Source organism: Anomalospiza imberbis, chromosome 11, assembly GCF_031753505.1.
Source record: "Anomalospiza imberbis isolate Cuckoo-Finch-1a 21T00152 chromosome 11, ASM3175350v1, whole genome shotgun sequence".
NCBI lineage: Eukaryota > Metazoa > Chordata > Aves > Passeriformes > Viduidae > Anomalospiza > Anomalospiza imberbis.
This window is the reverse complement of record NC_089691.1, coordinates 9,496,213-9,512,366: the sequence shown is the minus strand read 5'-3', so window position 1 is coordinate 9,512,366 and position 16,154 is coordinate 9,496,213. Positions and strand designations below refer to the sequence as shown.

Sequence of the window (16,154 nt, the reverse complement as noted above, 5' to 3'; positions counted from 1 at the left end):
TGAGAGAGACCTCTGAATACATGACAGCCAAAGATCTGGGTAACTGCATTCATAAACTCGTATTTGGGTAGATGGATTCTAGATTTGAGCTGACCTTAAAAAACAGCCTCCCTGCAACAGAAATTGTTGAGCACTGAAATTTTCTTACTTCACTTTAGTGTAATTAGCTTTCTACACAGAAATCTCTCTCCTTGCTAGGGAGCTGCTGGGTCTGTCCTTTTCAGGCTCTAAGCACCCCAAAGCTAGACTGGAATTCCCTTCCTACACCTGGGAGCAGGTGGGTACACTCAGACCACAGAGCCCATCTGGACCACAATTGTCTCACAGGTGGACAAAAGAAGAAATCCAAGGAAATAAAGTACAAAGTAACCATCCAGTATGTATGATAACGTTCCAGGGTTATTAGTTATTGGGTTATTCAGTCCGAGAGAAAAACAGCAAAGCTTACTGTGTCTACAGCCTGACTGCAGAGAGAGGAAAGCAAAATCAAAATCTGCTCCTTCAGGTGCAGAGAAAGTGCACTGGGGAGGAGGGAGGTTTAGGAATACTTTGCCAAGCTTCCAGTCTGCATCTCTGGGACTTCACAAGAGCTGAGCAGCCTCCCTCAGGCACTGCAATGGAAAACAGAGCAGCTGCTTGCTCTGCAATCCTCCCCAGCATTTGTGATGCTGCTCACCCCCACCTCGCTCTTTTTCTCAAGAATGAGGAATTCACATGTATGGAATCCTCTTGCAACAAAGACATTCCAACCTGCAATTGCCTTTGCTTCTCTGAGCTTTTTAAGTCCATTATTGCTTTCCTAAGACCTGAACCCTGCACTGCTGAAGTTGCAGCTGTGCTGTGAATTGTGATATTAGCAAACAGCTGACACAGAAATGAGAGAGTTCACAGGGGCCTTTATCACACCCAAAAGCACAAGGTGAAAATCCTCAGCACAAACCTGAGCACAGCTACCACAGCATGAGCCAGGCTTTGAGGCCTCAGGTGGGATGTGATGAAGGGTGAACACCAGGTGGCTGCTCCTGCTGCACCACTTGCCTGGACCACGAGACCTTGGTCACCACCAGGTGAAAGCTTATGATATTTCCTGGTGCCAGTCACTGCACACCACAGTGTCATTTGCACTCAGCTATCAGAAGCATGCATGCTTTTTGATAAAAAAATATTAATCTGTGTTCAAGGATTGCAAATGTCTTCTATGAGTTTCTACTTATATAAAAATAAGATTTTTCTTAGTTTTTTTTTACCTTTTAAAAACATATTTAACTCTCTATTTTCTATCAATTCAGAATCCCATCATTAAAAAAAAAAAAAAAAAAAGTTTTTCCTCTTCTGTACTACTTTTTTTGAGACGAAAAGGAATTACAACAGAAATACTGGAAGTGCCACATAGAATTCCTGGGCAAGGAGGAGAAGCAGCTACAGAGAGAGCAGTGGTTAAGACACCTGGAACCCTGAAAGAGTTTCCCACACCGCATAAAGGGGATGGGCAGCTCTCCAGATCTGCATTAAGATGCTGAAAGTTAAGACTTGGAAACGAGCTCCTTCTCAGTTGTTCACATAGAGGAAATTTGAATTTCTCTATTCTCTTCTGCTGAAAAATAATTGCATGTATTGAAAACTCTGAGGTTCATACCAAGTCTTTAGATCTTTAGAGATGATGAGCTGGAGAAGCTTGGTTTTAGCAGAACATTACAAGATATGAGATCACCTTTACTAACAATACAATCATATTAAGTTTACAAAGTTGAAATCTAGTAGGACTTTTATTCTGAAGTTTTATTTTGCATTTACTATTATTTTATTTTTGTTATTACTATTTTTTAAAATCACAATGCTGCACGTTGTAAAGAAATCGTTGGGAGAGACCAAATTATCTCTGCTGGAATTTGATAGGACAGTGGAACACCTACTCCGAGACTGCCAAGTTATGATTCACTAAGCAGAGTCAAGGTTAGACCCAGATGCCAATAAAGATTCATTAAGTATGAAATACAATATCAGCAGTGTCTTTGTAATGACCCAAACGCTAATTTTGGCTCAGAGTACTCAAATTCCCCAGTGAGAGAAAGGGAAAGGGGAACAATTTCACAGCTTTTACCCATAAATGTGATAATATGTAAAACACTGGAAAATATATTGGTAACTATGTAAAAGTGAGAGTAGGCAAGTGAAATACAACACTGCAAATTAAAAGTGTTTAGTTACATTTTTCTTTTTTATTCTAAATCAAACAATTATTCCTTTTCCTAGTTATTTTAATTTTTTTTGATTACTCCACAAAAAAAAGTTTTAATTATTTTCATCACCTAATTCATATATGATGTAATACCAGCAGATGAAACTAGCTTACTAACACTAAAGCACTTAGAGTAGAAAAAGGAATAAAAGTCATGATTAATTTGTCTATTCTCAACTCTTCATAAACAGCAAAAGAAAATTACTAGAAAAGGAAAGCCGTATTTTCAAAAGAAGCAGAATTGTACAGGAGAAAATATTGAGTTTAAAATGCCCATTTTGAAAGAAAAATGGAAATAAAATACATACAACAACAAAATTAAACCGTACCCCAATAAAAAAGTATATTAACCACTCTGTGTTTTTTATTAAATTTTATGGGCTCTTTTCATGCCAGTAGGTAATACTTGTTTGTCTCCCAAAAAGCATTATAAGAAACTAATGCTGAAATCAGACTGAATGAAATTTCATCTAGGATTTAATTTTATGTTCTTTTACTTTGGTCTGAAATTAAATGTTCAGCCACTGAGGATTGCACTGCAATTAATTTCTGGAGTAAAAATCACCATAGCACTTCCCCATTTCACTTCTTAAGGCATTAGTGTTTTGTAACATAAATAAGGGGAAACAAATAACAGACATTTATAACAGATAATGAAGACATTTCTCCTGCAAAACACTTTCTTTAATTCAGTCCCATTAGCAATAAGTCAAATGTGCCACTGCAGGCTGGTCCCAGCCTTCTGTGAAATCAGCTGCTGGTGCTAATAATTTCTGTCTGGACAAAGGTCCACATTGCAATCAGGATGGCTCAGTCAATATGTTAACTGTGACAGACAGTGCAGAGGATAAAGCAGGTTTTGAATCTAAATTATTTTCATCACCACACACGTAGATTGAAAGGAAAAGCAGTCAAATTTACTGTCCAATATGTTTTCCTTTATGCCAGCAGCAATGATAACACAAAAAAGAATTTTATGTGATATAAAGAAAAAACCCATTTTGTTACTTTTAATTTTTTAATCTGAATATATTTTATATATGGCATCACAAGTTTTTCTACATCAGAGCTTTAAACTTTTATGGAGTTGCAATGAGTGAATGTCTGTGAGTTTGTCTTGCCCTGTAAGTGCCTGGGAAGACTTTTACTTCAGCCAATTAGAATTAACCAGAAATCAAGTATACCATCCACATCAGCACCCACAGGGGTCCCTGCCTTGTAAGATTTGCATGAACAGTGTGGATTTATCATGTGTGGGATCACAGTAAGTCTAGGGCTATGCCGAAGGAGCATCTGCCCCAGGACTGGCACTACGTTCTCCTGGAAGAAATGCACAATGGTTGTGCCTACTTATAAATGCCAAGCCTCTGACTTCCTGAACAACATCATACTTACACCTGAAATGCTGAGAACCCTCCTGAGTCCTGCTCTACAGCATAAACAGAATAATGCAAGATCAATTTGTGTCTATGACAGGAAGCACCAGGTTACACCACAATTCTCATCTTCCCTGCTACAGAATGAAGCTCTTTAAGACTTAATTCATTCATGCATAATATATGAAAGGCTTCTACGTTTGTCTTAGCTCTGCTATTTTAGATGAAACATTTTAGTTATGTCATTTAGAAAACCTAGAGTTTGTGCTGACTACATTCTATATCCCTTTAACTCAGGGAATCCTCAGCAGGAACAGCTGGACTTTTACAGTTTTGCAATTACAGAAGATGTTTCTCCTTTACCTGCCAGATTCTAATGAGCTACCAACAGTAAAAACACATAGGCCTACAGATTGCCCACACTATGTGCCATAAAAATGTTCTAGGAACATATAATATAAAAGCCATTGTTTTGTACTTCACTTTTTAATCATTTTTAAACTGTGCTCCATTGCTCTGCTAGTTCTCTAATAAAACCACATCCTTTTCTGTGCTATCACCTGACAGTATCATCAGAGATTATGATGACACAACTACATTTTCTCACCTGTTCCACACATATTCCATATTTATAGAAAGAAGTCTTGCAAAACTCAATCTGCAAAGGTCTGAGTTTCTCCTGAACATTGCTGTGGGTTTGCACAAGGCAGCCTGGCCAGTGCCACCTGCATGGTTCAGTTTCTTCAAGCTCAGAAAACAAGGTGATAGATGAGGAGGAGAAAAAGCCATAAGCATGCAGCATTTTTTCAAATAAAATACCATTTTTAAAATATGAATATAGCAGCACCCAAAGAACTGTTATAAGCTCAGACTACCTGATCTTTCAAAAACACAGAATTCATGTAATAACTTTTTAAGTTCAACTCTTCGAGCCATGGACAGAATCTCAGCAATGAGTGTCAGCACAGAGGGACACAAGAGAGCTCCCAAACTCTCTGCAGCAGTGACCAGCAGTGATTGCTGGAGTAGAGAACTTGAGAAATAGGACAAAAGCCGTTGCCTGTTTTCTCCATAAATGATTTCAGCTTATGGCAATCAATGTTTTATGGGCTTCCTGATTTAAAGGTTGTCCATTAGTATATTAATTAGCAACCTATGGACTCATCTTTTATGAATTTATCCAATTCCTTATTGAACTTCAGTCAAAAATAAAGATCAAGAGGTTAGGGATTTAATTACCAGATCATGAGCATGGAGTTATCTAAAAGCAAAAAGAAAACAGCTGTTCCCATTTCTATAACGCTTCATAGCAGCATTTAAATGAAAATTGCTTAACTCACAAATCAAGGCAAAATTTCCATTTTTTATGTCAAAAATATTCCCATTAAGATTATTTAGTTTTATGAAACCTGTCTCAATAGTAATATTTTTCAAGTGTAAAAAAGTGAAACTCCATAAATATCCATAGATGTAACACAATTAAGATAAATGCAAAATTAATGACTCAAGAATTACTAATTTACTGGCACATTTACAGAGTGCTAAATTACCACATCACTACAAGTTATGGGAAATGAGTGATAAAAGTATTATTTTACTGACAAAACTCATTTTTATCAATATAATGGAAAATTATAATATAAGCCAATCTTTTTTAATAATAGATGTTATTCTAGCCTGCTCAGTGTGTTAAAAAAGGGGAAAATCCCTGTGTTCTGCTAGCCCAAAGGGTATCAAAACCAGAAACTCCACTGATGAAAGAAACCAAGGAATAAACTAGCAAATAAAGATGTTTACCTGGGTTCTCCTTAACCTGTGCTGAAGTTTTACCAGTTACAGCAGTGGTTTTAAACAATTTCTTACCCTCATACTTAAGAATTAAAAATTTAACCTGAGATGTCCCTGAATTTTTTTCTGATGTACAGAAAGCTGCCCTGTAATCTTTTTGGGGTGGTTCTAGTGTATAGTCCATGTTATGATACACCTGGCAAGGGTGATGTGAAGCTACAGGAAATCTCCAAATGCTTCCTGACTCTTTTTCTGCACACAGATTTTGCTGTGCCTTTTTCTGTGCCTTGCTTCTCCAGTTCCAGTTTCTTTTCAAAACAAAGACTCACAGGTACAGAGCAGTTCTTTCCTTTTTGCTTTTATATACTACTGCTCTTAAATGACCTGTTGAAAATACAGGGCACAAGATTTTTCTATAATGTAATATTTCTGTACTGCTTTGTGCCACAATGATTGCTGTAATTTAAACTTTATATTAAGAAAAAACCCAGACTAATCAATAAAATTTTGAACTTATATTATTAGTTTGGAACTGTTTATTTCTTACATGAAACACCTTTCTTGTTACGATTTACTCAAACAATTTGTCCTCCTGGAGTACTTGCACAGCACCAGAAGCAATCATCCAAGATATGCGATGCTAGCTTAAATGACAGAGAAATGCACATGGGCCAAGAATACATGGCTGTGTATCTATTTATATGGAGGTAAAAGAAATGAAAAAGTGATGTCTACAATTTATTGTTTGCTCCCTTCACTGCAAATAATTTTAAAACATGCACCAAAGGTAATGTGGCATAATTACATGGCATTGAAATCAAGATGCTCCTGAAATAAATGACTAAACTTACCGTGGCCCCAGCAGCAAATGACAGTGATTAGGATAACATGAGCTACACAATATTCTTCCTTCTAAACATAAAATATTACAAAATCAAAGTTCACACTTTTGCTCCCCCCACCCAGGGATTTTTAGCTTTGTGTCTCCTCAAAACAGAAAAGCAAACTCCAGCCCAGGTGTCCAGCTCTGCACCTGCTCTCAACCCAAGTGAGCTGCAGTTCTTGCCAGAGCTGTGGGCCTCAGCTGTTCCTGCCACAAATCCTAAATCTCCAACAGAAATGTATTGGGATGCTTTTGCCTGTGCACATGGAAAGCTTTGCCTAGTCATTTTCATGAAACCTCACATTCAAAGTCTGTCTTTGGATGTAATTTAAAACCCATTAACATTTTAATTTTAAGCAAAATTTGATCAATTAGTTAAATTGATCAACAGCAAGACTATTATTTTAGTAAGAGTCTTTCCACCCCTTCTATCAGCCCTAAAGCTGGTTGGTCTCCAGTGTCACAGACTGAAGTACCACAGAATTTGTGCACTATGAGACTCAGGATGACTCCTTTTGTCCAGCAAAATCTGAAATCTATCAATATGTGCCCTGTGTAAGACACCTTGCCTTATTCCCTAGCAAAATGAAATTTTAAGCTCAGCTTTCTGCAGCTACCACACATAAGGAACTGATGACCTACAGACAGGGAAGGAGATTCTGACCCTCTAGTACAGCATGCAAAGCACATTTTAGCCCAGTGACACACAAAATACCAGAACTGGAAGGACCTGTAAGTAATTAGACCATTTCCCTAAACAGCTGTAGAGTCACCAGAGTTTTAAAAAATCATCCACATGGGGAGATGGTTCAATATAGTTCTAAGTCATCACCACCATTTCCATAAGAAAATAAAAAAGTAGTGCCCATCCAACTCATTCTTGTCTCCCATCTCCTTCCTGGCCTTACTCTTACAAGTATTTTTCAAGTCATGCAATGAACAAGATCCTAATTAATCTAAGGGGAAAAGCCTCTCTCAGCTTTTTGTTTTGGGGTTTCTGCATGGGGTAATTCTTTGATCTTAAAATTCTCAGACTATTCTGCACAGCTTAGTGGAGCAAAAGTAAAGGAGAAAGGAGAGGTGAGCAAGCACCTCTGGAAGCCAGAAGGGAGATTTCTTTTTTTAAGAGCCATTGCCAATTTGCAAGCATGTAAAAGTACAGGCCAGGACAATCCAGCAGTTTAATGTTAGCAAACAAAATTTGAGCCTTTTTCTTGGTATTCATCAAAAGGAAGATTAGTTTTGAACATTCGAAATTCTAGTTACAGCATCAAAACTGGTGTTTTATTTCAGTTTTATTTCAGACAGCTGTTAAAATATAGTTCAAAACAAGAACATTAACTAAATATTTGGTTAACTCACACTCAAAATAAGCCCCTGCTTTTCCAGAGGGGGGAAAAAAAAGGAAGCAGCTTATCTCATTGTTGGTCAGCTTTTGTCTCCCAAAACAGTTTCACATGCCAACAGTAGTGATAACCCTGATCTTCTGATTTAATTCCAACAGAAATTGTGACCACCTGAAGTTCAGTGCTGCTGGGAGTTTCTTTACCCCTGCCCTTGTCAGCAGCTCCCTGGAATGATCAGAAAGCCCATGAGCTTAAAAAGCACACTGTGAGAGCCCATGCAGTCTTCCTGTCTTAAAGAAACTTCAGCTGGGTGAATGAGCACAGTGGGTTTATTTTATAAACCTATAAAGTATAACTCCATTCAAAGTAGAAGCTAAAATAAACTGTAATGTCCAGAGAAAATAAGATCAGGCAGAATAACTTCTGAAGCAGTAAGTTTTAGAAATCCAAAACATGAGAGAGCAAGGAAACACACCGACCACTGCTGGGCATGTTTAGAATACAGAATCAGCTGTTAGAGACAAAAAATCAACTAAGCTGGAAATATTTTAGATTAAGCAGGCCTCTTCCTACCTAATTACACTCCAGTCAGACTCAAGAGAGGTGGAAGTGAAGAGGATAAACAGGGTATTTGCCCTCAGTTAGGTGTGTAGGAGGCTCTTCTCATGCAATGATGCTGCAGGGGCAGGTCAGGCTGAGCCAACACTCCTGACCTAGCACAGTCCCCGCTGGAAGCTCCATCACAGAGCAGAGGGAAGAGTTAATCCTCATAAAAAAACCCATGAATTCTCTTTGCACCTCTTTTCATTGAAATGCTTCTGAGCACTTCAAAATGAAGAATCACACTGAGATGATAGTCTCTCTACTCCTCAAAATATTGATAAATGACCATTCATTAAATGCCTCCAAGAAAGCTATTAACAGGCTCCTCCTCACTGCTGCTCCCTCACGCTCCACAGATGGAGCAGAGGAGTTGGCATCATTCATGGAATGGAAAAAGGAGGCAGCAGCTTGGAAACCTGCTCTGCACAGGCTGAGCAACCTCTAAAGGAAGAGATCTTTTTATTACCTAAGCATTAAAACAAATGAACACAAGGTTTCTGAAAACAGGCTAATGTTACATGAACAGCAAGTTATAGTGCATCTTCTCAAGAGAATATTTAAAATCAATTAAAAATAGGTATCAATAAACCCTGTAAAATTGATGACACTGAACATCAATCATTTCTTTGCCATAAAAGTACCAGTATTTATTCTTATAATTCCAACAAATAGATTCAGTGATATGTATTTACAATATGAGATCAGAATCCTAACTGAAAATTGAGAAGATGACAGTTGTGCAAGTGAAATTCAGTTTTAATTAAAATATTACTATTTGAAGTGACTAATTTAAATCCCACACTGAACAGAAAGTTGGACAATATGACTTTAAAATAATTAATGTTAATGTAAAGCACTAAAATATGCTAATACCCTAAAACACTGATTAAAAAGAAGGATAAATGAGACTAATTTATCCTACTTCATTCTTCCAAAACTACTTTACTGTTTCTTTCTGGTGTCTGAAAAAGTATTTTATGTTGATTGCAGAGACTGAATAGTATGTACTATGGCAGTGAAGTCTAATACTGGAACTAATCTGTGAAGTGGCTGGATTTCCTTGCTATATTTTCACATATTTGCTACACCGTTGAATGCACTATATTTAAATACTTTTTCCTTCTTTTCTTGGCACCGGAGGTGAGACCATCATAATTGTCTCCTGCAGCAAATGCTTTGAAGTTTTCTTTACAGGTCTTAATTTTTCACCTTTTTGTGTTAATGACTACTTTTTCTTTTTTCTAAATTTGAACTTCAAGAAAGTCACTAGATTTCCTAAGACTGACTAGACCATGAATTCTTTTTTTCCTTTAGCATACAAACAGGCCAGGCTTTTAAAGACAGACAAAATCCAAAGATGGCTGAAGATGCTTTACTTTTTGTAGATATTTATTTCAAAGTGTACCCAGGCCATGAAAGCTCCACATTTGCAGGGCTGTAGCAGAATTTTCCCCAGCAGTGACGAGCTGGGAGCAGGAATTCCTGGATATTGCACATCCTGTACATGACTCCCTGGAAATCCTGGCAAACACATATCCCCTGAAACACCTCCCTGAAGTTTGCACTGGTTTTCTTTTCATTTGCTCCCACTGAGCCTTTCCATGTTTCACCTCTTCACCCCTACCAGGACATGTTCTGACAACTCAGCTAACCTGGGTTTTAGGACCTATGAGATTTAAATATTTCATCAATGCACTTGGGCTCCCTGCTATGATTCAGAGAGATCACAGACAGAAAAACCAACTTCCATAAAAGCTGTCTATTCCATATTTATTCCATTACACACATAGGACAGGTATGAGGTAAACTGATTGTACCTATTTCACTCATCCTCCTGTTTACCAGCAGATGCACCTGAGGACACTCTGAGCTCTCAAACCACAGCCATGGGATGGGAATGAAGGTTAAGGAGAAAAGAAGCCCACCCACACTCCAATAAAAATAGATTCCCCCCCCCCTTTCAAAACTCATAGCAGTATCTGTTTACAAATACAAAAATTTCTCGGGAAACTCAAAGAACTAAAAAGAGAAGCAGCAATGCGGGATTTAGTTATCTGCACTAGAATAAGTTTGCCAGTCCCTCATTTGTTGAATATCCTAAATTCTACACATTTACCAAAAGCAATCTTCTAGTCTAATAGCAATAAAGAAAAATATTTACTGTGCCTTTAAATATTCTCCAAATCATGGCTATCAAGGTTATCAAGGTATTATGCTATTGAATACTCCTCTGTCAGTGGACTGCTATCCATCTTTTCATTTTCTAATGTATTCTAATTTTCAAAAAAGTGAAAAAAAAAGCTCCTGATGCTTTCAAGAACACAAATTTATTACTGACACACGAAGGGGACCAGTAAAACGATGAGCAAGTTTAAATGACACCAAAATTAAATAGCAACAATTACAGTTAAAATACTAAATGTGAATACAAAAATATTGCTGAAAACCTTTAATTTGTTAGCAGTAATTAACACAACTGTAGCCATCTCTCCTTTATTCATTATCTCTTTATTCTGTCAGTTAAAACTATTTATAGTGATACTGGGTTGATTCACCATAATTTCCTCCCACCCACAACCATCTATAATTTTTTTCCCTCAGTAATTTTATAAACTTAACGTTGAGGTTCTTTTTTTTCCATTTCCATCTGCAGATTAAAAAAAAAAAACCCTCTCTTACTATATTTATTTAAAAAAAAAATCAGGGGTCAATACAGCCCCCATTAAGCTGCAGCTGTAAAGAGTGCACATTGATATTCACTTTTCTTCTAACTCTACATGCAAATTAGCTCAATGAAGGAACTTAGTTTATTCTATCTTTGAAGTAGTGAGCCCCAAAAAGGAGTATGTTTTGGCATTAAAGATCTATTTCTATTATATTATATGAATATAAGATATGAACGATTGTTTGCATCTCTTCTCAAGAATGCCATTCCTGATGCAGCCTCGATCAAAGTGATAGAAAATCAGAATGAAAATGCAGTGCAATAAAATACACCGTGGGTATTCAAACCAGTGCACATATAAAACAACCTAAAAAAAAGAAAAAAACCAGTTCAAAATTCACCTGGAATATTCCTCACTGTTGCCTCGAATAGGAAGGAACTCACCACTAAGTTACACACTATAAATAAGTTAAATTCCAAGTACACTCAAAGAAAGATTAAAGTATTTGGAGGTGGACTGTAAAAAAAGCTACAATTATTGACTACAGTATATAGTATGAATTTTTTACTGAGCTTTCATACACTCTATGGAAATCTTTTGTAGTGCTCTGAATAAAGAAGCACTCCTTAGGAACTTTCACTCTCTGCTTTGAATTACTTGCCGTGATCTTTTGCTCATCAAATTGAGTTCATTTTACACCCATTAACACATCACTTTAAATAAAAATTCATTTATTGACCAGGACACCAATTTACCAGTATTTGCTTGGAAATATCTGAATGCAATATGTGCTGTTTAATACTTTCTTACTTGTATATGTACATATACATGAGGAAAAACAATAGTAAATTGCAGCTGTTGATATGGCACATATAAACCCCAAAAAGCACATCTAAAGATCTGTACCCACACAAATATACATGTGCATACTAAAATGTGCACACCACATATGCATATGAGTAAGCACAAGCATCTCAAACACATACATTACTTTGACAGTGCAAAAACCATATCAGCCTAATAATACCCCAAAAAAAGCTTAAAGACTGGTGTAAAAATCATCACTGGAAAAAAAATCCATTTCTCTTCATTGCAAATGTTTGTTAAATGTAAATGCTGATATTCTACTCCTTGGAAGAACATTTGTCTGCATGTGGAATTTCATGATAAAAGGCTTTAGAGTCCCAGGTTTCTCTAGATAAACCCCGCTGGTTTACTGATGCATGAATGCACTGAAATTGAATTACTGTACAACAGCAATTACTTTTCACAGTACAGTTATAATGAGAATCAGCTTTACAATGAACACCAGGTAGCTATAGTAGGAAAAGTTAATAAAAAGAAGCCTCTTATTTGCATTTCTCACTGCAGCAAGTGTAGTTGCCTTAAAGAAAAACCATCCTTAACACTTGATTTGCCATTATAGCAGTGAATCAACAATCATTTTTATAGCACCTCTATATTTGCAAGGAAATAATAATGAAAATCAAAATTTTAGTACAAAGCTAAAATTATTATAATCGCTTTTCAAATATTCCCTAATAACTTGGTTATCTTTCATTTTGCTATATTTTTCTCTTTCCTCTAGCCTTCGTTTTTCCCAATATGCCAATAACTAGGAAAAGTAAAAGCATCAAATGAACAATTTGAACTCCACCTCTTTTTTACTATCCAGCCTGTTATCATGGTCATTTGTTACTGAGCATTATGTCACAGTGCTTTGTTCCCATTCAGTTTCAAATTAGTAAAGTCACTGAAGTACCATGAAACCATCTAAAAATTATATTTTTAAAAAACCACAGGTAACTTTAAGACTGTTGAAGCTGACTTACTATGAGTGAAATAACTATAAGTCCCAAAAAACAGCAATACCTCAAGTGACAGCAGACTACGCAAAGGTCTCAAAGGGATTATTTGTGCTTGGCTGTAAAATTAAAATAACTGCTGAACAGTGCAGGAAACATTTCTGTGTCTGTCACCTTATGGGCAGTAAGATTTTTCCTATCTCAAGAATTGTAATATTAAAATTAAATGGATCCATTTACCTTTGTCACAGATAGAAACAAAACACCAGCATCATTGAATCAAAACCACAGCTCAGGGATTTTAACTTAATTCATGTCACAAATACTTTAAAATAAAATACAAAGCTGCCTGCCTGAAATTCAATCAGGTAGAGCAGCATTAGGAAGGAAATAGTTAACAGGAATATCCTGAACTGATATAAACCCCGGGTAAATAGTGAACACTGGGGAGAAGGAGGTGGGGGGGAAATGTTGCTTGCAAGGTTTTCCATCAGTAAGTAGATGACAAAAGGTTATATAATTGGTTTAGTACTTTCAGTTTTCCATTTATCTTATGTATCTGACAGAACAAAAATAGGACAATCTGTGATAGGATAATTGCATACTGAAGGGTAATTCAAACAGGGAATGAATATGATAAAAATCACACTGAACCAACTAATCACTATGAAAAGCGATGAGACAGAAAGATAAAAATTCATCCAGAATATTAAGGGGGAGAAGGGAGAAGAGTCCACATGCGATTAGTACCTTCAAATGAGTTCATATGTTTAAAAGCATCAAGTAGAAGCATTAAAAAAAAAAAAAAAACTCCAGAAAAACTCATTCTTCTTGGCCTTTTCTACAAATCAAACACTTTATGTGCTTTGAATTTTTGAACATTTTTCAGAGTGCTACATCTGGTAATACCTGAAGAAGTATGTTTAGCCCAAAATGCTTTTGGATAAACATTTTAATCAACAATGGATTTTGATGTGTACTTGAAGCAAATTCACTCAGTGGTGTAGGGTAACAACTTGGAACACGTTTTCTGAGTCCTTGGATTTGCAGCCTCACGATCATGTCCCCATTATTTCTAAGGCTGAGGGATATTTTGTATGGTATCCTTCATTTAGTACTTCCTCCAACATCACCACCAATATACCTGACATATTACTCTGAATTCTACATTCCAGTGCTCTTGCACAAGTTTCCATCAAAAGCTTATGCCAAAATTCAAGTGTTTTAGAGACAAGATGATCCAGTACCAGGATGGAACAGAGCTCTTAAGTGTAGAGGAGTTTTCTAATTCCAATCTCACCTCCCCAGATATGAGGGGGAAATTACTTGTGATGAACCAAGGATGAAATTTATGCAAAACCTGCATTGTACCAAAGGATTTTGTACTTCTCAGGATGCAAATTACCAAGCACCATTTACTACCAGAACAGAATGGGTCACTCTTTACATCTCTAGCATCAAGAAGGACCAATTAATATTATTATGCAAAAATTAAGAGCTAAATTGGAAAGTACACTAAACAGATCATTTCTTAAAAGTGGTGACCCTGTCCAAACCACATTTTTAGATTCCTTTCCAAAGATGGAAACCTTCCAAAAAGGCTCTGGATTTCGGTCACTTTTTCCAGCACTAAAATCCATTCACTCAAGATTACACGCATGGCTTAACTTCACGGAATTTGGGTTTGTTTTTACTCAGAGCATGGTGGTCTATATTGATCCTGTATTTTTTTCCTCCTTAGATAAAAACACCATCTGTATGAAGAGACCAAACCTGTTCTAAACATTTGTTATGAAGCTCTAATTGAGACACAAACTGTTCTTCCCCACCAGTACTCCTCCCTGATGGAATTCTATTCCCTCACCAGCCAAGTGCGCAGCTCGCTGGTCACTTCTCACTCCAAACAAGTGCTGCTCCAAGAATGCTTTGTTCACATTATAATCTCAGGGGAGCAGTTTTCTCTGCAAAGAAACAAGAAAAAGGGTCCTCCCCCTTCCCCAGGTCAATATTCTTCAGGCTTCTGGAAGCTGTTGCACACATATTAAAGTGTAGTTTTTCCTCTGAAAAACACACTGTAAAAATAGCATTGCGGGGTTCCATGTTTATTGTCTTTCTCTGCTTCCCTGCCAAGTGAGCTCAGTTTTACAAGCTGAAATATGTTTTACTTCACTGCCAGCCCTGAAAATTCAACCTCTTAAACGTAGCCAAGTTCCTTCCTCCCTTTTGCACCATAACAAATAATACAAGGCTGAGGGTGGAATTGTATCCTCAGTCACACAAAAGGAATCCCTATCCTCGGGTGATGCCTCCAGCTCTGCAGTGCAGACAGGAGGATCTTCAGCTCAATTGAGCAGCTAAGTCTGGCTGAAATAGAGCAGCTGATGGTAAACAGCACCACCATAATGTCCTGTGAGTTTGCTGACAGGGGTGATGCCACAGGAGCTATTGTTCCAGGCAGTCACCTCAATTTCTAGCGAAGAATAATGCAAAAGGAAAACTACAACAGGAAGATTTTTTTTTACTCTTTAGACCACACACGTTACAATAAACTCCTATTTGATATAAGAAAACATTAAAATCTGAACTTTTATTTTTGTTTATAGTAAGTCTAATAGACACCAAAGCTGTTATGAAAGGAGGATCAGAATGGAGATTAAAAAATACAACAAAAAAAAAAAGAAAAAAAAACCATAAAAACTTACAGACATACTAGAGTAGTCTAGTTATTCAGTCTTCATTAATAAGCTTCCTGAAGAGTGATGTAGTACTTAGCACAATTAACCTGTTTACCATTTGAAGTGTTTGCATGTTTTTTTTTAACTAAAGGACAATTGTTCAACTCAGACATTTTGCTGCAATACTATTTTTATAAGAGTGAGCACTGATATTAAGTCTACTTTGGTTGGATAGTTTAAAGTCTGACATTTTAACCATATGCATTTAGATTTCACTGCACATTAGTGATATTTTACAAACTCATATTGGAAATTGGTATTCCCAATCTCATTGCACACTCTTACATTTATCTATTGATGGCCTAAATAATTTAAATATATTCTCTTGAACACTGATCCTAAAAAACTTCTGAATGCTTTAGCATTTCCACTTCAGCACCTTCAATTGCTAGCACAGCCTTCAGAGCAGAGTCTAAACTATATATTTCGTTTTACATCATAGAAGGAAATAGCAGATTGATCTGCTGCTTACCCGTACGGCTTCAGACTTCTTATGAAACATTTCTTCCATATTCTTTGCTAACTTTTTCACAAGCTGAAGGCCATCAATTTCTTCTATTGCAACATCCTTCTCATATTCTTTGTATTTCTGGAGGAAGAAAAGAAAAATAGGGAAAAGTTACTCACAGGGAACCAGCTGAAATTTTGACAACTAATTATTCGTTTTATATTACACTTTTGCTGACATTCTTCATTTGTCTGATGTTTATTTG

At 36.7% G+C, this 16,154-nt stretch overlaps 1 protein-coding gene across 3 annotated transcripts in view; it reads right to left on the bottom strand.

The window, feature by feature from the left end:
* CACNA2D3 (calcium voltage-gated channel auxiliary subunit alpha2delta 3) overlaps positions 1-16,154 on the bottom strand; it is a 390,394-nt gene that overhangs the window by 291,653 nt on the left and 82,587 nt on the right. For all 3 annotated transcript variants that reach the window (XR_011003009.1, XM_068201787.1, XM_068201786.1), the window contains exon 3: positions 15,914-16,030. Coding sequence is in view for 2 of the 3 variants with exons in the window: in XM_068201787.1 (XP_068057888.1) it covers positions 15,914-16,030 (117 nt within the window). In the remaining variant the exon portion in view is untranslated. The remainder of the gene's footprint in view (positions 1-15,913; positions 16,031-16,154) is intronic.